Raw genomic sequence first — 17396 nt, 5'->3', positions numbered from 1 at the left:
TCGGCGAGTCACATGGGTGGACTCGACGAGTTGGATGAAGATGGCCTGGAACTCGGTGAGTTGTATGAACAACTTGGCGAGTAGGTTGAAGATTGCCGTAGACTCGGCGAGTCTGTTCTTGGACTCGACGAGTCTTGTCGAAGAGTCTCAAATATTTTCTGGTTGAGTCAAGAATCGGCGAGTCAGAGAATGACTCGGTGAGTTGTGTGCGAGTGGACTCAGAGTTGTGGGACTCGGCGAGTCTCGGGGTGACTCGGCGAGTTGAGTCGCGGATTAGGGAAATTCTGAGCATGGGGACTCGACGAGTCGACGGGTTGACTCGGCGAGCAGGGTCAACCAGGAGGGTTGACTTTGACGGAGGACTTTGACTTGGACCAAGAGTTGACCGTTGACTTTTAGGGCTTGGTCAGCGATATGGCCTTTGGGCTAAGAGAGGGGTAAAATAGTCCTTTACCCTTATGAGGGTGCCATGAGAGGGTTGATTCTAGTCTCAAGAGTTATATTCATGAGAGTATTTGCCTTACGTGTTAGGCGGTAACGAGTTCGAGATTCAAGTGTGGGGATATCTGCTTTCTGTTTGACAGGTGAGTCTTCTCACTATACTTTACCTTGAGTAGGTAACCAGAGTTATGTGATCAGATTATTTGTATGCTGTATGTACGTGATGTGTTGTACTGCATTATTTCTATGTGATTTATGTTGTGCATGCTTATAGAGTTGGAACCGGAAGGTTCCCAGAGTTAGAACCTGAGGGTTCACAGAGTTTGGGTGCACGGACCCATAGAGTTATAGCCTCGAGTGGCTAATATGTGTTATGTGTGGTATTTTGGGGAACTCACTAAGCTTCGTGCTTACAGTGTTTGTGTTATGTTTCAGGTTTCTTTCAAGATCACGGGATGGCACCGGCTTGATTGTACACACCAGAGAAAGAGTCATGTTTTGAGGATCCTGGTTTAATATGCAAGTGAAAATGGAGTTGTGTTTTGTAATTCGATTATGAATGAGATTTTAAACAAGTGTTTCTAAGAATTAAACGATTATTTTAAATGAAAAATTATTTTGAAATTTACGGTGTTACAAAAACAGTCCGAGATTGGACGAAAACTTTTCTGTCAAGGGCTGATTTATGAGTTTATGTTATAGATGTTTGAACACAACACTCATTTTTTCTATTTGAAGGGTATAAATCCCAGATATACAGTTTACTTGTATTATATGTGATAGCACATACTTTTCTCAAGGTTTTCTTGCAGATCTAAGTGAAAAACTTAATATTCTTAACATATTTTTAGATGTAGGAAGTAAATAACACATAATAACAAATAAGTCATGAGAAACACACATATTAATGCATATACACAGAGATCTACACATTTTACTTGTATTCTCCCCCAAAATCATGTAAAAACCGAAAACAAGGGGGTATGAACTCAACTTGAGGTGTAGAAGCCGGTTTTGATGAAGAGATAAGAGGAAATGATGTTGTTTTTCAGCCTAGATTGTTTCTTGAGGAGATCTTCGAAGATGATATGATTATAGGGGCATAAACAAAAGATTGATGATGTTTGATGTAAGATCTTAGCATAAAGATGAAGTTTAACATCTTAATCATGAAGTAACTTACCAAGTTAGGATCTTTGATGAGGAACTCTTGAACATAGTAGCATATTCACGAAATTTTTGGAGTAAAAGATGGAAGAAACTCTTGAAGATTTGAGAGGAAATGGAGTGTAAAGATGAAGTTGGAATGAATTATTGTGTGGGAGGGGGAGAGTTTTAAGGGGAGGAGAGAGATTGAAGTGATGTTTGCATGGAAGACCACCATGCAAACATGAGGTGTCTTATTCACATACTTCTTCATTTTTTTGTTTAATTGCATAATGGGCTGAGAATTGGGCTCAAGAGAGATAAGGATAAAATGATTTTGGGCCCACTAATGGCTTTGTTCGAATTTATGAAGCCCAAAATTATTTTTCGGCTCATCGGGCCCTTATGAGGGGTTTACAGCCCAATAGAAATCCAATAGGTATTTTACAGCCCATTCGGGCTAATGGAATCATTTATGGCCCAACAAGGCCCATTAAGGATTAGAGAGCCCTTTTAGGTCCACATGGCCCAAAATGCTAAAGTTTTACAAGTGTGGGCCTAATTAGAGCCCAATTAGAGTTTCTAGGCCCACGATAGTCAAGTTGAAGGTTTATTGGTCCATTAGGCCTAATAAGAGAATCCTAGTTCATATCAAACTTGAACCGGAATTTTTAGGGTTCTCAACCATAATTGACTATAAGAGATGAATTGTATAAGATTTTGAGCTTTACTGAAGAATGCTGATTAAGTTTGTTGTCATTGAATGAGCATAGGCTACACTCTAAAATTAGGGTTACAAGTATCACAGTAGAGAATGTTTACATGAGGCTAGAATTTCTTAGCTAAAATGCTAGTTGTGAAAGCTGGTCCTTGCAGTGGCCTCTCGCCCTGAATCACTAGTTCTCCCCTACTTGGGGTCCTGACCCGCACCAACTGTTGCGCGCAATCAATCACTGCCCCATTGGGGCTTAGCCAATCCATACCTATAACCTTGTTCACCCGTAAAGGTATGGGAACCAAGTCTACCAAGTAACGCTCCTCAAACAATCTCAAAACACAATCCCTGAAAACCTCTGATACTCATACTGATCGGTCGCCCGCAATCTCGACCTCTAGAGGGCAGTCCAACATGCCAGAGGACTCAGGAAACTTCTTGCTAAGCGCAAGAGAGACAAACGATCGGGTAGCACCCGAATCAAACAACACCTGAACTGGGATGCCGTTCACATGGAACGATCCTAAACAGAGGATACATATATCATATCAAAATCATAGTGACATAACATAAAAGAGCAAAAAGAATAAATCATACCCGTCACCACATCGGGTGTGGCGTGTGTCTCTTCGGCTGTCAGCTAAAATGTCCGGCTTCGCACCACTGGAACCTCTGCCTTGACCTTTCGGCCATTCACAACCCATGTTGTCACTGGAGTCGGCGCCACCACTGTCGCTACTGTTGATACTGCTGACAATATAGGGCAGTTGGCCTTCTTATGGCCCTTTTGATTGAAATAGAAGCAAATCAGGTTTGATGTCTGAACTGTGGGGGCGAGGGCAGTACAATCCCTGCCAAAGTGCCCCGTCTTGTTGCACTTATAGCAGCCTGACGATCCTACTCTACAAGCTCCCTCATACGGCCTGGCACATTTCCTGCAACGGCTCTGGCCCGGCTTGCCCTTCGACCTAACATCGCATCCCTTGGGTTTCATCCCTAAAACCCCTGTAACGTGCTCAGTCTCTACCTTCCTCTTCCTGAGGTGCTCTAAATCAATCTTGCTCTACCGTTCCCTGACAATCATGGACTCCAGGGTCGGGCAAGCTGAAAACTGACATGCTCCCAGATATCAGCCCTTAACATATCGTGGTAGCGGGTCTTCCGCATCTGCTTGTCCCCCGCATACTAAGGTACCAACAAGGCCCTCTCCCTGAATTTAGTGGTGATCTCTGCCACTGCTCCGTCATCTGTCTCATATCAAGAAACTCTTTGGCCAACTGCTAAAGCTCCACAGTTGGCACAAACTCCACCCTGAACCGGGTCACAAAATATGACCAAGCCATAGCCTCGATGGTTGGGGCTCCCATCGAGTCACCAACTGAATCCCACCAATCTCTAGCTCTATCCCTCAAACATCCCACAGCAAAGCGGATCTTCGACCCCTCCGAGCAGAAGCTCATCAACTACGCAGACTCAATGTCTGCGATCCACCTCCTGGCAGCAATGGGGTCCTTCACCCCGTGAAAGTCCGGCGCACCACTCCCCCTGAAGTCTTTGAAGGACATTGTGCACGTACCCATCTGGCCAGACACCAAATCACCCCTAAATGTCCGGAGGCGATCCTCCATCAGCTCAATGATCCCATCCTCAATCGACCCGAAAATGATCGGGGTCGCCTCAAGGACACCTCTCATGATCTCAGACGTGATGAACTAGCGTAGCCCGTCATCGACCTACTCAGACCATGCACCCGAGCCTGATCCTGATCCTGAACCTCCTGCACTATGTCGTGTGACCACCATACTGAAAATAAAACACATAAACATCAGGATCATACATACTTTTGAGAGGTCTCACACACTCCCCAAGTTTTCTGGGTCTATCTTAGCCCTCCTTGACTCGAGTATGGATCCTCTGTTTTTTAGTAGTACGTGTCCATACTTCCTTCCACATCTATCCGTACTTTACTCAAGGATTGCCTCAACTTCACCAAGTCCCTTAACCATTATCCCTTTCCAACTGATCTCATCCTAGGCTTTCCTAGGGCACCCTCCAACCTAGTCTCCGCCATTAGCTGCACTAGGGGTCCCTACCACCTTTCCCTAACTAGCTTGCGAATACTGTTACATATTCGCTTACTAGTTAGTTAAAGTTAGCCAAAACCCCTATAGCACAAAGAAAGCAACATTCGTGTATTGAGTAACCAATCAAGCATAACCTAATCAGGCTATCTCACTGCCAACTAATAGCTCTAACATACGGTTCAATGAGCTCCTATAGTAGGCATACGAGGCATCCTTCCTAGATCCTTAGCCCTATCTTAGCATGCAGTTCTCATAAACACATAACAGGCATACAAGGCATCCTCCTAGATCATTAGCCCTAATCTAGCATGCATGTCTCATAATCATATCATATAACATAAAAATTATGGCTATCCTCGGGAAAACTTACTTGAGCTAGGCCGGTCGTACGCATCACACACCTCGTTCTTTCTCAAAACTCTTTAATTTAGATTTTAGAAAAACTATTTCCTTGTAAAAGTTTTCAAGCCCTCGGTTTGAGTTCAGACACCCCAAGGGTGTGTCCGAATCCCTCAAACCAAGGCTCTGATACCAACTGTAACATCCCAAATTTCGAGTCCAAAAATTTCGTTTGTAATTAAGTAAATTATATATCCGTTTACTAAAAGCATTTTCAACAATATATCAACCCATAAAACATCATGAATAAGTCTAAAAATCACAACATCGAACATTAGTATAAATTAGAGTACAATCCCAGAAAACTCAGTGCGGAAATCAAATGTGTGTGTGATGCGTTGCTACGCCACCGACTCCTTCCCCTTGGATGAAGAGGTACCTAAAACCAAAACTGAAACTGTAAGCACAAAGCTTAGTGAGTTCCCCCATCTTACCACATACCATACAATCACAATGCATACATACTGTCGGGCAATTATGCGGTGCCCGACCTACCCATGTCAAGCTATTCTGGGGTGCTGACCTACCCATGTTAAGCCATTATGGGGTGCTGACCTACCCATTGTCAGGCCATTATGGGATGCCGACTACCCTCCGGTCTATCTCAATCGGAAACGGAGACTATTTCACCCCTACCTCTATCATACAATAATAAATATAATCATACGTTCAGGCATATCTGGGGTACTAACCTACCTTTCGGTCCTAACGACCGAGTCATGGAAAAACTATTCTGTGCTACTACCACTAACTCATATAGCGCATCACATAAGCATATCTCATAAGCATACCACATAAGCATATCTCATAAGCATATCACATAATCATACCAAGATAATTATCACAAAGACAATCATCTATCAATTGCTCTTGTTGGTGGGCCGGCATTGTGGCCTTAGACCCACCCCTACTAGACGGTAACCCACCTCGATGTCGTGTAGTGTCTAAATTGTCCTTGGCGTGCAAATCGACTCTCCTTGACTCCTCAATCCCTACATGACAACCCTTCTAAGTTATCAATTTGAATATGCAACCCCAACCAGGGTCAACTTACTTCAGACAAAGTCAACATTGGTCAAAGTCAACATCCAGTTGACCTGACTCACCGAGCTGGTCTACCAACTCATCGAATCCATATCCCACTAACCCAGATAAATCCCCGACTCCACTCGTCGATTCTAGCAAGAACTCGACGGGTTCTCCTTCAATCATACCATCGGGACCATCTTCATCCGACTTGCCGAGTTCATCCTTGAACTCGTCGAGTTCATCTCCCTTATAAGAATGCATCCAGTCTATGACTCATTGAGTCGTAAGAGCAAATCATCGAGTCCATCTTCAAAGATTGGGAGATTTCCTTGGACTTGCCGAGTCTGTTCATACATTCGTTGAGTCTTATGATTTCCAGGTCCAAAACAAGTCCTTAGCAGGCTGAGTGTTCCTTCCACTCAACCAAAACCATTTCCCGAAGATGATTTTGGGGGAAAAAGCTTCCCAATTCGCCAAGTCACTCGCCGAGTCCCTCTTTGTCCAAAACCATACAGTCAATTGTAATGGGTCTTAACGCATCAAAACTATATATATGGCCTCCTAGGGCCCCTTTTTCAAAAATCCATGAAAGGTAATCTACAAGATGCATGGGGTGTTTATGGCAACAAAGTGGGGACCTTTATGCTATAAAGACCCCTAATAGCCCTAGATCTGAAGCACAAACTCACTTCTTATACCCAATCCCGAATATATCCTCACCAGGGCTTAGAAAGATGTAGGAAAAGGTCCAAAATCAAGATCTAGACAATGAATAGACAAGGTTTCAGATTTATACCTCTAATAAGCTGGAAATATGCTCAAAACTCTGGATCTTCTTGTTTCCCCTTGATCTCACAAGCTTCCTTCTTTTCCTCAAGCTTCAAACACACAAAGTAACATAACAAGGCTCAAGAACACACTAAAAACGGCTAGGGTTTCGAGTTAGGGTTTGCTCTGGATAATGGGGGCTGAGTTGAGGGGTTATAATGTGTTTAAATAGGGTGCAAACCCTCAATTTAGGGTTTCACTCAAACAACATCTACTCGCCAAGTAGGTCTCCCGACTCTTCGAGTAGACTACTTAAACTTCCCACGGATCACGACTCTACTCGACGAGTTGGGCCTCCAACTCGTTGAGTCCTAGAGAAAAACATAAGAAATACATGAATTAAAGGCATACCAGGAATCAGGTGTTACAATAACTATGAAATATAGGTTCTTAGAGTTTCTAATGTGAATATTAATGTGTAATTATGCATCTATTAATTGTTGAATAATGACATAAAGTTGTAGATACAAAATTTTTTGTAGAATAATTTAGTACATATATAGTCCAATGATCTAAATAACGTAAGGTGTGACTTAGCGGCAATGTCAAGCCTCAAGCTTTTCTGAGGCCTTGGCAAGCCACGTTGTTTGTAAGGCGTGACTTAAGTCAATAGTTTTGTATATAATTAAAAATTTTATATGTATTTTCAACTATTATTCTATTTTATACACATATATGAGTTAAGGCGGCGTTTTGGTAAAGCTTGGCGACAGACACAAGCGTTGGAGCCATGGAGCGTCATGGCGGAGCCATGACAAGCTTTTTAGAACCTTGATATATACATACCCATGCATATAACGTCGTTTGTCTTTTTGGATCGATCCCGATCGGTTGAACCATGGAACCAATAAAATGACTAGTTCAATAGCCGTCTCACAACATTTATTGGTAGATTGGAAGTATTAAAAATATGGGAAAAAAAAATTTCAAATGACCAAAAAATGAGGTAGGGTTGAAAAATATGACTAAGAAAATCGGATTTTCATAAAATGATCAAGGTTTCCGTAGAGACGGTCTCTGCGGAACAACTTCTCTTCTGAGGAATTAGACACTTGTGCAAAAAAAACAAAAAAACTAACGTTTGACAAGACGGTTCTGTAGAGCAGGTCTCAACGGAAAATGGTACGGCCTCTGAGGAAATGTTAATGTTATGCGAAAATGGTAGGTGAATAAGAATTCTTTACATCTAACATTTCTGCAGAGCAGATCTCTACGGAAATGGTACAGCCTCTGCTGAATTATAATTTCTCTGCGAAAATGGTACGGCCTCTGCGGAATTATAATTTTTTTGCGGAAATGGTATTTTATTTATGTGATTTTACGACTTTACGCCTGTCACGTCACTTACTCATAGAATTTACGCTTCCGCAAAGCATAAACGAATTTCATAGAGTCCGTTTCTTTGGAAACCTCAATCATTTTATAATAATGCGGTTTTTTTATTATATTTTTTTAACCCCACCTCATTTTTTTTTAAATTATAATAAAAATACGATTAATCATACAAGCTGACTGGTTGCATTAGTTTTAAAGAGAAGGGGATAAAACTGAAATTTTAGAAATTTCGCCGGCGAGGAGGCGGCGTTTATATAGATCCTGCTTCAGAACTCATTGCGACGGTGACAATGCCGCCAATGGAAAGGTCAGAAATCGGAACCCTAGAAAAAATTCCGATTTGGCCAACGAACGCCTCAACGGTTAACCGCCGAAGAAGGCCGCTCAGGAGCCGGACTGTCGATACACTTCTTCATATCCTGTCCGTTTGCTATGCCGATTCTTCTCATATCACTCAAAATTCAGGTATATACTTGTATTTGTGTGCGTGAATAGATTCTTTCTGTAACGTCAATGAGCCTTTTTAACATAAATAGTACCAGTCTGGATTTCTAGGGTTTTCTTTTTGTAGAGGTTTAGTGGAGGGTTTAAGCCAGTGGCGACCATTAAGTGTAACTGTAATTGCAAATAGGTGTAGTGTACAAGAGGCTGTGCCAAATGCCAATGACCTTCTTTTCATGGAAATTATCTTCAATTTCATGATCATTGGGATGCCGGAGCTAGGGAGGGTTAGCAGGTTGCGCCCCCTCTGGTATTTCGCCCCCAAAATGATTTATGATCAATTTGTTGAAGTTTTCCTGATGGGGGAATGTACCCCTGTTACTGATCATATGTAATTGATGTGGAATAAAGCAAATGGAGATACTTTGAGTCAAAATTACATTGCTTCTAGGATTTCAATTGGCCCATAGAAAGAATCTTTAAATCTACCTGTCTGAAAAGAATCTTGGATTCATTGGTGATAATCATATGTAATTTGATCATGTGCCTAGGGTGGATTGCATACATTGAAAAACTTTTGCACTGTTTTGTAGTGTCTAAAATAAATCAAAAACCAGAAATTTGTAAAACTTAGTCAAAAATCTTAAATTTGTCATTGAAGTGCAATGGTTAATGAAAGCTAATCTCTTGTCATTCTGACCTAATTTTTTTCATGTAGATAAGGATGACACTCATGTAGGATCAATCATAATAGATGATCTTCCCTCCACTTGCACCAATATCAAATCTACTGATTCAGAACATCAAGAAGAAACAAATGTAGATGAAACCAGAGTGATTTTAGGTACCCAAGAAGAAAGTTTATGTAATACTAATTTACACGTGGAACCCATTGAACAAGATCATAACATATCAGAAGAAAGTTTGGATCTTTCTTCTCCTCATTTAGACACAAATAAAGATGTTGAAGAAGGAGAAATTTCAGGAGAGTTTACAAATTTGGTCCCTGAAGATGATGATGTGGAATCTATGGACAAAACAGGGTCAGAAGAACATGAAGATTTCACTGGTATCAATTCAGGATTTGAGAAAAATAACAGTTTGACTTTGACCAAAAGAAATTTGGTGGATTATTCTGAAATAGCTCTTCATGGAAAATCCACAGTGTCTGCAAATAACTTAATAAACAATGCAACCAAGAATCAAGATTTTGGATTCCCAATTAAGGTTTGGGTTTGTTTAATGGTTTTACTTTATTTTCTTTTCTTTTTACTCAAGAACAAACAGAAAAGTTATTATCATTTTTTTTTGTCCAATGTATGACAGGACAATGGTGCCCAAAATAATAAAAAGAGACAGAGATCTTGCAATGATGAAAAAAGAACAAACAAAAAGGCAAAAAAGTCTGTTGACCAGTCAACATGTCCGGAAGGTTTAACAAAAACTGGTGAAAACCCTGAGGATGCTTCTTCAAACAAGGTACTAACTTTCTTAAAAAAAGACTTTCTTTCAAAAATATCATCTTTTCAGTTCTCATAAGTTCTTGAATCATCACATATCGTTTTTTTATAACAGGATGCTGATACTAAGAAGAAAGAGAAACGGGTTTTAACTGCAGAAAGAAAAGCAAAGAAAAAGGTTAACCTTTTATTTACTTTGATGATATTTATTAAAATACCATTTACAGTTTACAAATGATCTTTCATCATAAATTCACAATCATGTTTTTCAGCGAAAAGAAAAAATCAAACGTGCAGAAAAGAACAGGAAGCTTGGTGTCAAAAGGCTGAAACTTCAACCAATGATAAAACAGAAGAAAATTATATATTGTCGTCATTACATAAATGGAAGATGCCATGAGGTATATAATCTTTTACTTTCATTTCACTTTTACAATCTAAACTTATTATTCCTACATCCAACACAATATTTTCATATCCTTTGATTTATGACAGGGTGAGAATTGTAAATTCTCTCACGATACAACCCCCTTAACAAAATCCAAGGTACTAGATTTTATATTTTATATTTTATATATTATAATAAACCAATCATAATATTGTTAAACTTATAGATGAATGTGATTATTTATTTTTTTAAAATGTTGCAGCCATGTTGTCATTTTGCACGCCATTCTTGTATGAAAGGTGATGAGTGTCCATTTGATCATCAACTTTCAAAGTATCCCTGCAATAACTATCTTTCAAAAGGCTTTTGCCCACGTGGTTCAGACTGTATGTTCTCTCATGAGGTATTATTTTATTTTTTTATTATTATTTTCTTTTTCCATTTTCTTTTTCTTCGTATAAAATAAATCAACAAAATCCTTCTACTTTTGTGTTAACTAGGCACAACCAAGTGAAGCCTCCTTAAACCCCTTAAACGAGTCAACTTCTGTTCAAGTTCAACCACCAAAAGGTGTAACTTTTATTTCACGTGAAAAAATCGACACAAAACCAAAATCGTCTCCTCAACCACCGAAAGGTATAAGTTTTTTATCGCAAGAAAAGTTACCGGTAGAAGCCCAATCGTCTCCTAAGGTAAATTCCGAACGTGAAATGACCAAAACGCCCCCGGAAGTTCCCCGGGGGATAAACTTTTTGTCGTTTGGTAAAAAGCATTCCGACGGTGGGTTTGGGTTTACTTTCAAGATTGGGAAGTCTCCGTTGAGCAAGGCGGAGGGTATAATCGTAAATGTGGATGATGGGGTTAAGGTTGTCAAACAAATTGACAACAATGAGAAGATAAGGACAAATTCAGAGTCTAAACCAATGCATGTGCTGCCATTTTTGTCGAGTGCTTCGCGGAGAACACTCGAGTCAACTTTAGCTTTTGCGGCTAAGTTTGACTCCGGTGTAAAGGGAATATGAGAAGTTTTGATTATGGGCGTTATGGTAATTTCCACCGTGTTGTTGTTGAGAGAGATCATTGTATTTGTTATCTTCACCTCGAAACTCGGTTCGGGTTTCTAATATGGTGTTGTGTAAATAGAGTGGCTGTTGAGTGATTTTGGTTCATATATACAACAAATGTAAGTAACATACTAACATATCATGTTTTATTTCAAAAGATTTGGTCTTGGTTTGCAAATCGATCCAACATTTGATGTTTCATTCTTTAAACAAAACAATTTAATTGAAATTGATTTTCGTTTTGTCCAGGAAAAGGTATCCGAAAGGCGAAATGTAGTTTTAATTTATATCTTCAGATATTTGTATCTTTGGTCCAAGCTTCACGTAGCTTGAGGGAGCATATTGAACTAAATGTAAATCTTAGTGGTTGTAATTTAGTTATGTCTCATAGGCCAGGGGTCCTTATGTAACTTTATGTCCATATAGCCTTATCATTGATGAATTATTGTGATATTAACCTCCAATTGAAGATTAATGTTATTAAAATAACCATATTGAGAGCTTTCATATTATTAAACACCACAATTTTTCGAAATTCAATAAAATAAGAGTAAATTACTGAAATCGTCAATGTGGTTTGGTCAAAATTGCACCTTTGGTCCCTAACTTTTTTTTGCACTCGGGTTGTCCCCGTGGTTTGGTTTTATTGCGTTTTTCGTTCCTATGGTTTGGTAAAAAATGCATGTTTGGTCCCTAACTTTATGTATGTAAGGGACGAAAAATGTAACAAAAGCAAACCATAGGGACAAAAAACGCAACAAAATCAAACTACATGGACGATTCGAGTGCAAAAAAAAAAAGTTAGGGACCAAACATATAATTTTAACCAAACCATAGGGATGATTTCAATAATGAAGAGTAAAAAAACCCCTACCCTCATCTTCTTCAAAAGAAGATGATCAACAATAGCTTTCTTATACTCCTTCCTTACTCTCGTGGAGATGCTTCTTGTATCTGTCCTTGAATGATGACTACTGGAATAAAACACGACCATTTAATATCAAGATTTGATCATCGTGATTTCCAGAAACTAATGGTTAGCAGATACCGATATGGTATGATGTGAAATTGATAGCGGTGGCGTGGCTGGTGTTGCCACAGTTCAGAGGAGTTGCTTTCATCTACAATAAATTTGTGAAGGAGAAGGTGATTAAGAGATACTACCCTAGGATTGGAGGAGGAGAGCACAAATCATCGTCGTCATCCCCAAACGGAAAGAAGAAGAACAAGCCTGCTGATCTTATGACCACTAAGAAATCCAGTTGATTGGGTTAGGTTGTCGGTGTATTATTGTGAAGAACTGACTGTGCTTACTATGTTTTCATTGTTTGTTTTTCGATTTGGGGGGATGAACTCGTATACACAAATCGATTTCCAGAATCGATTCTTTTTTTTTTTTTTTTTGTTTCAGAAATGATTTGAAGAACAAATGATTCATATCGATATTGTTCCACCTGTTACTTGTGATTTCATCGTCCTTGACCCAATCACGAGCGCCACCTGCACTCTGTGATTCCCCCCCCCCCCCAACCCACCCACCGCTGCTGGCAATTCGTAGCCACCACTGAACGCCTTCGTTCTCCCCTCATCGATGCCGATCGAAGATCCAAAACCGTGAAATTTGTAGTGGAGATTCTCGGGGAGGAGATTCGAGTTGTGGAGGTGAATGATGGGGGAGATATTGAGAGAAGAGAACACACCACATACATCTTTATCCACATCGATTGAAGGAGGAAGAGAGCTTGGTATCGAATCCCGATCGTACCCCGATAAAACACCGGAATCGGTGAGAACCCCCGATGAAAATGATGGAAAAGTACCTTCGTTCTTGAGGAAGAACACAAAAAGGAATAGTTACTCCTTATTTCATGGTTTTTTCATAAACAACACACACTCCATTTGGATTTGTTCCTAAGGAAGAAGACGATCAGATCAGAGAGAGAGAGAGAGAGAGAGAGAGAGAGAGAGAGAGAGAGAGAGAGAGAGAGAGAGAGAGAGAGAGAGAGAGAGAGAGGGTGGGTGGGGCCCAATGTTTATTAATAATAAAACATTAAATTAAATAGAAAAAATATAAAAAAAATATAAAAGAATGGCATTTTAGTCTTTTTAGTTTTTTAAGGGACCAAAACCACAGTCAAACTAGGCCAAAAGGACTACCAATCCAAAAAAGTTGTGGTTTGGACTAAAACTCTAAAAAAAATACATACTACAGGAACCATTTTTGCAATTTTGTCGAAAGAAAATAAGCAACTTATTGTTACCTCCGAATGTGAATGACGAAAATCCCTCCTAAGAAACACCTTAACCACTAACCAACATTAAGATTTAATCCATTGCAAAAAATAGCCACATGTACAATATTGTAGTAGATGATTCCACTGGAGAATATATGTTTCTAGAACGGCTAACAGACACACATCCCTTCTAAATTAATCATAAATCATATATTTTTGTCCACCACGAGACTTAAACCCTTAATCCTTTGGGGAAATTCAAAATAATATCAAATAAACTAAAAAAAAAAAAAATCAACAACCATTTCTTAAAAAAAAAGCTGAAAATGTTTAAAATTTTAAATGTAAGACATAAATCTATGTCAAATTAATTAATAATATTAAAAAAAAAATATATTTTTTATAACAACCAAAACTCTTTAAAATAAGTGGTTTTTAAATTAACTAACAAAAATAATAGCTAAAAGTAACATAAATTCATATATATATATATATATATATATATATGGGGATAAGGAATATACATTACAGCCCCACCTAAGCTTAGGTACTAAACCTCTAAAATATATCATTTTATCATGTTAAATATACCCGGTTTGGTTTCACTTGGTAAATATATGATCCTCCATAACATTTCTTTTTTTCATTATCATTTTACCATCTCTGTTTTCTTTCTTCAATTATCGTTTTTTACTTCACCCAAGTGAACATTACTAAACCCTAAACATAAACCTTAAACCCTAAATTTAAACCCTAAACCCTAAACCTAAAATCTAAACCCTAAACACGAAACTCTAACCCTAAACCCTAACCCTAAACCCTAAACCCTAAACCCTAAACACTAAACCTAAACCTAAACCCTAAACCCTAAACCCTAAACCCTAAACCCTAAACCTTACTGTGTCGATCTTGAATTTACATCTTGAAATATTAATCGTGAATCCATTAACCGTAATCTTTATATAGTAAAACAAATTATTTTCAAGAGGTTTAGTACTTAAGCTTAGGTGGGGCTGTAATGTATATTCCTTTTTCCCTATATATATATATATATATATATATATATATATATATATATATATATATATATATATATATATATATATATATATATATATATATATATATATATATATATATATATATATATATATATATATGGGAAAAGTGAATATACCATTATGGGTATATAAGCTTAGGTACCCAAACTCATAATAATACGTTATTTTGTTTGATATATTTATTATAATATTGTTAAACTTCAATCCTTAACTTGATTTATATTCAATATTTTTAAATTTTCACTATTACCTGTTTTTTACCTCACATCTTTTTGTCGAACACTTTAAGCTATATATTTTATTGTTGAAAATGACAATTATGTAAGAGGAAGATAAATATGAAATTTATAAAAATCTTTGAAGTAATTCAATTTAAAAGTTGAATTATAAAAACATTGGACAATTACAATGTCTATATATGATACAAAACGATGTAGTATGATGAGGGTTTCGGGTTTAGGGTTTAGGGTTAGGGTTTAGGGTTTAGATTTAGGTTTAAGGTTTAGGGTTCTCGCAAATGTGTAGTGGGGTTCTACATGGCAATGGAGCTACATATGTTTTTATCGCGAGTTCTTAAATACCTTGTAGCGTGGTTGGTGGTTAATTTGTTACAATCTAAAAATGTGGTTCGGAGTAAATAATTAAATATACTTCCTGATAATTTTATGAATAACTTTATTTTATAAGATGCCACCATATGTTGGCAAATTTTACTTGATGTCCAAAAACAGGCAGATTTGACTTAAGTGTAAAGTTATTAACAATAGTTTTTTATTGTAACAAACGCAAACCCAAGTTTTGTCCTGTCAATTAGCGATAGAGTTGCAAGTTGTGACTTGTGCTGTGATAAATAAATTTGTTGGCATTTCAGATCAATCATTATGCAGTGAGTGGTGACTGCAGCTTGTACTACAACTAAACTTACGTACAACTGCAGAGTTTGCAAGATACGCTTTTAAGTGAATGATTCTGTACAATAAATTTTATATGGGAAAAATAGTTAATAGTGAAAAGAGGCTATTTAGAAAGAGAAAATTCTGAGATATAACCAAAAAAAGGGTTAGTTTAAAAAAAATAACCAAGAAAAAAAGGATTTCGAAAAATGACCACAGGATCCGCAGAGCACCCTCTACGGATCTCTCTATAGCTTTGCGGATCCATCTACAGCTCTGCGGAATGTGAATTTTTTAATTTTTTAATTTTTTTTCGTTTTTTCGTTAATTTTTAATCTTTTATAAATACACTAATATCTTATTTGATTATTATGTAAAAAATTTGACAAAAAATGTTAAAAATAATGAAATGTCCAAATGATCCGCAGAGCATCCTCTGTGAATCCATTAAAGGCTCTGCGGATCCTCTACAACTCTGTGAAATCTTTGTTTTTTGATTTTTTTTTCGTTTTTTTGCATCCATTTTTGTTTCTTAATATTAATTTTTTTTAAATACACTAATATCTTATGTGATTATGTAAAAAATTTGACTAAAAATGTTAAAAATAATGAATTGATCCGTAGAGGTGTACACTGATCCGCAGAGGTATACACTGATCCGCTGGTAACAGTTCCGTGGATTCTCAAACAGTTATGTGGACTGATATTAAATATAAGTTTATTATTTTTAACATTTTTTTGTCAAAAAATTTACATAATCACATAAGATATTAGTATATTTTAATAAAATTAATATTAATAAACGACAATGAATGAAAAAAAAATTAAAAAAAATTAAAAAAATCAAAAAACAAAGATTTCGTAGAGCTGTAGGAGATCCGCAGAGTCTTTAATAGATATGCAGAGTGCTCTGTGGATCCTAAGTTCATTATTTTTAACATTTTTTTATCAATTTTTTTTTACATAATCATATAATGTATTATTGTATTTTAAAAAATTAATATTAATAAACGAAAATGAACGCAAAAAAAGAAAAAAAACGAAAAAAAATTAAAAAAAATCAAAGAACAAAAATTCTGCAGAGCTGTAAAAGATCTGCAGAGGCTTTAATAGATCCGTAGAGGATGCTTTGTGGATCCTTTAGATATTTCATTATTTTTAACAATTTTATTGTCTAATTTTTTACATAATAATCATATAAAGTATTAGTGTATTAAAAAAATACAAAATTAATATTAATAAACGAAATTGAACGCAATATATATATATATATATATATATATATATATATATATATATATATATATATATATATAATTAAAAAATTAAAAACCCAGATTCCGCAGAGCTGTAGAGAGATCCGCAAAGGGTGCTTTGCGGATCATTTGGTCATTTTTTGAAATTATTTTTTTTCATGGTTATTTTCTTTAGACCAATTCTCTTTTTTGGTTATATCCCCATTTTTCTAGTTTCGAAACGTTTGTGCTGCTGTTCTAAAAAAAAGAAAGAAAGGATTGTGCCATAAGAACAAGTTGGGTTTTATCATTTGTTATCGTGAAGTATATCATAGCTTGTCGTTGCAGGAAATTCATGTTCTGTTTTACAAAACTGTTGTTACAAAGTGCGGCCACATAATGAAATTTGAAATTGATGTTAAAATGTGTAAGTGGGGTAGACCACCATGGCAAGGGAAATATATGACGTCTTTGGCACGATACTATTGATAGCTTTTACTAGTTTTTATTGAAAAAAATTGAAATAAAATAAAAAACTTCGTTTGACCTATGAATTTTTAGTTTTTTTTTTTATTTATTTATTTTAAAAATAAGGTTAATAATCCAAACACTATTTCAAATAAATATTAGAGCTTTCAATTAC

At 37.0% G+C, this 17396-nt stretch overlaps 1 protein-coding gene across 2 annotated transcripts; it reads left to right on the top strand.

The window, feature by feature from the left end:
* Window positions 1-8160: 8160 nt before the first annotated feature.
* EMB1789 (CCCH-type zinc finger family protein) lies at window positions 8161-11819 on the top strand. Of its 2 annotated transcripts, XR_013662760.1 has the most exons (9): window positions 8161-8442; window positions 9137-9645; window positions 9745-9897; window positions 9994-10056; window positions 10151-10279; window positions 10374-10424; window positions 10529-10669; window positions 10767-11449; window positions 11580-11819. XR_013662760.1 is itself a non-coding variant. In XM_078965143.1 (8 exons), the coding sequence occupies exons 1-8, from the start codon at window positions 8268-8270 to the stop codon at window positions 11286-11288; spliced, it is 1743 nt and encodes a 580-aa protein (XP_078821269.1). In that variant the 5' UTR covers window positions 8161-8267; the 3' UTR covers window positions 11289-11508. The 2 variants fall into 2 exon arrangements, 1 of the variants encoding a protein (XP_078821269.1); XM_078965143.1 differs by lacking the exon at window positions 11580-11819 and having other exon boundaries at window positions 10767-11508.
* The last annotated feature ends 5577 nt before the right edge of the window (window positions 11820-17396 follow it).

This window comes from Lactuca saligna, chromosome 7 (assembly GCF_052625555.1).
Source record: "Lactuca saligna cultivar CGN05327 chromosome 7, ASM5262555v1, whole genome shotgun sequence".
Classification (NCBI taxonomy): Eukaryota; Viridiplantae; Streptophyta; class Magnoliopsida; order Asterales; family Asteraceae; genus Lactuca; species Lactuca saligna.
This window is presented reverse-complemented; position numbering and strand designations above follow the sequence as displayed.

Bases quoted from the DNA above. Each gene is read 5' to 3' on its own strand.
- EMB1789 (XM_078965143.1), top strand. From the start codon at position 8,268: ATGCCGCCAATGGAAAGGTCAGAAATCGGAACCCTAGAAAAAATTCCG. The intron at 9,646-9,744 runs GTTTGGGTTTGT...AATGTATGACAG, and splicing joins ATTTTGGATTCCCAATTAAG to GACAATGGTGCCCAAAATAA. The intron at 9,898-9,993 runs GTACTAACTTTC...TTTTTATAACAG, and splicing joins AGGATGCTTCTTCAAACAAG to GATGCTGATACTAAGAAGAA.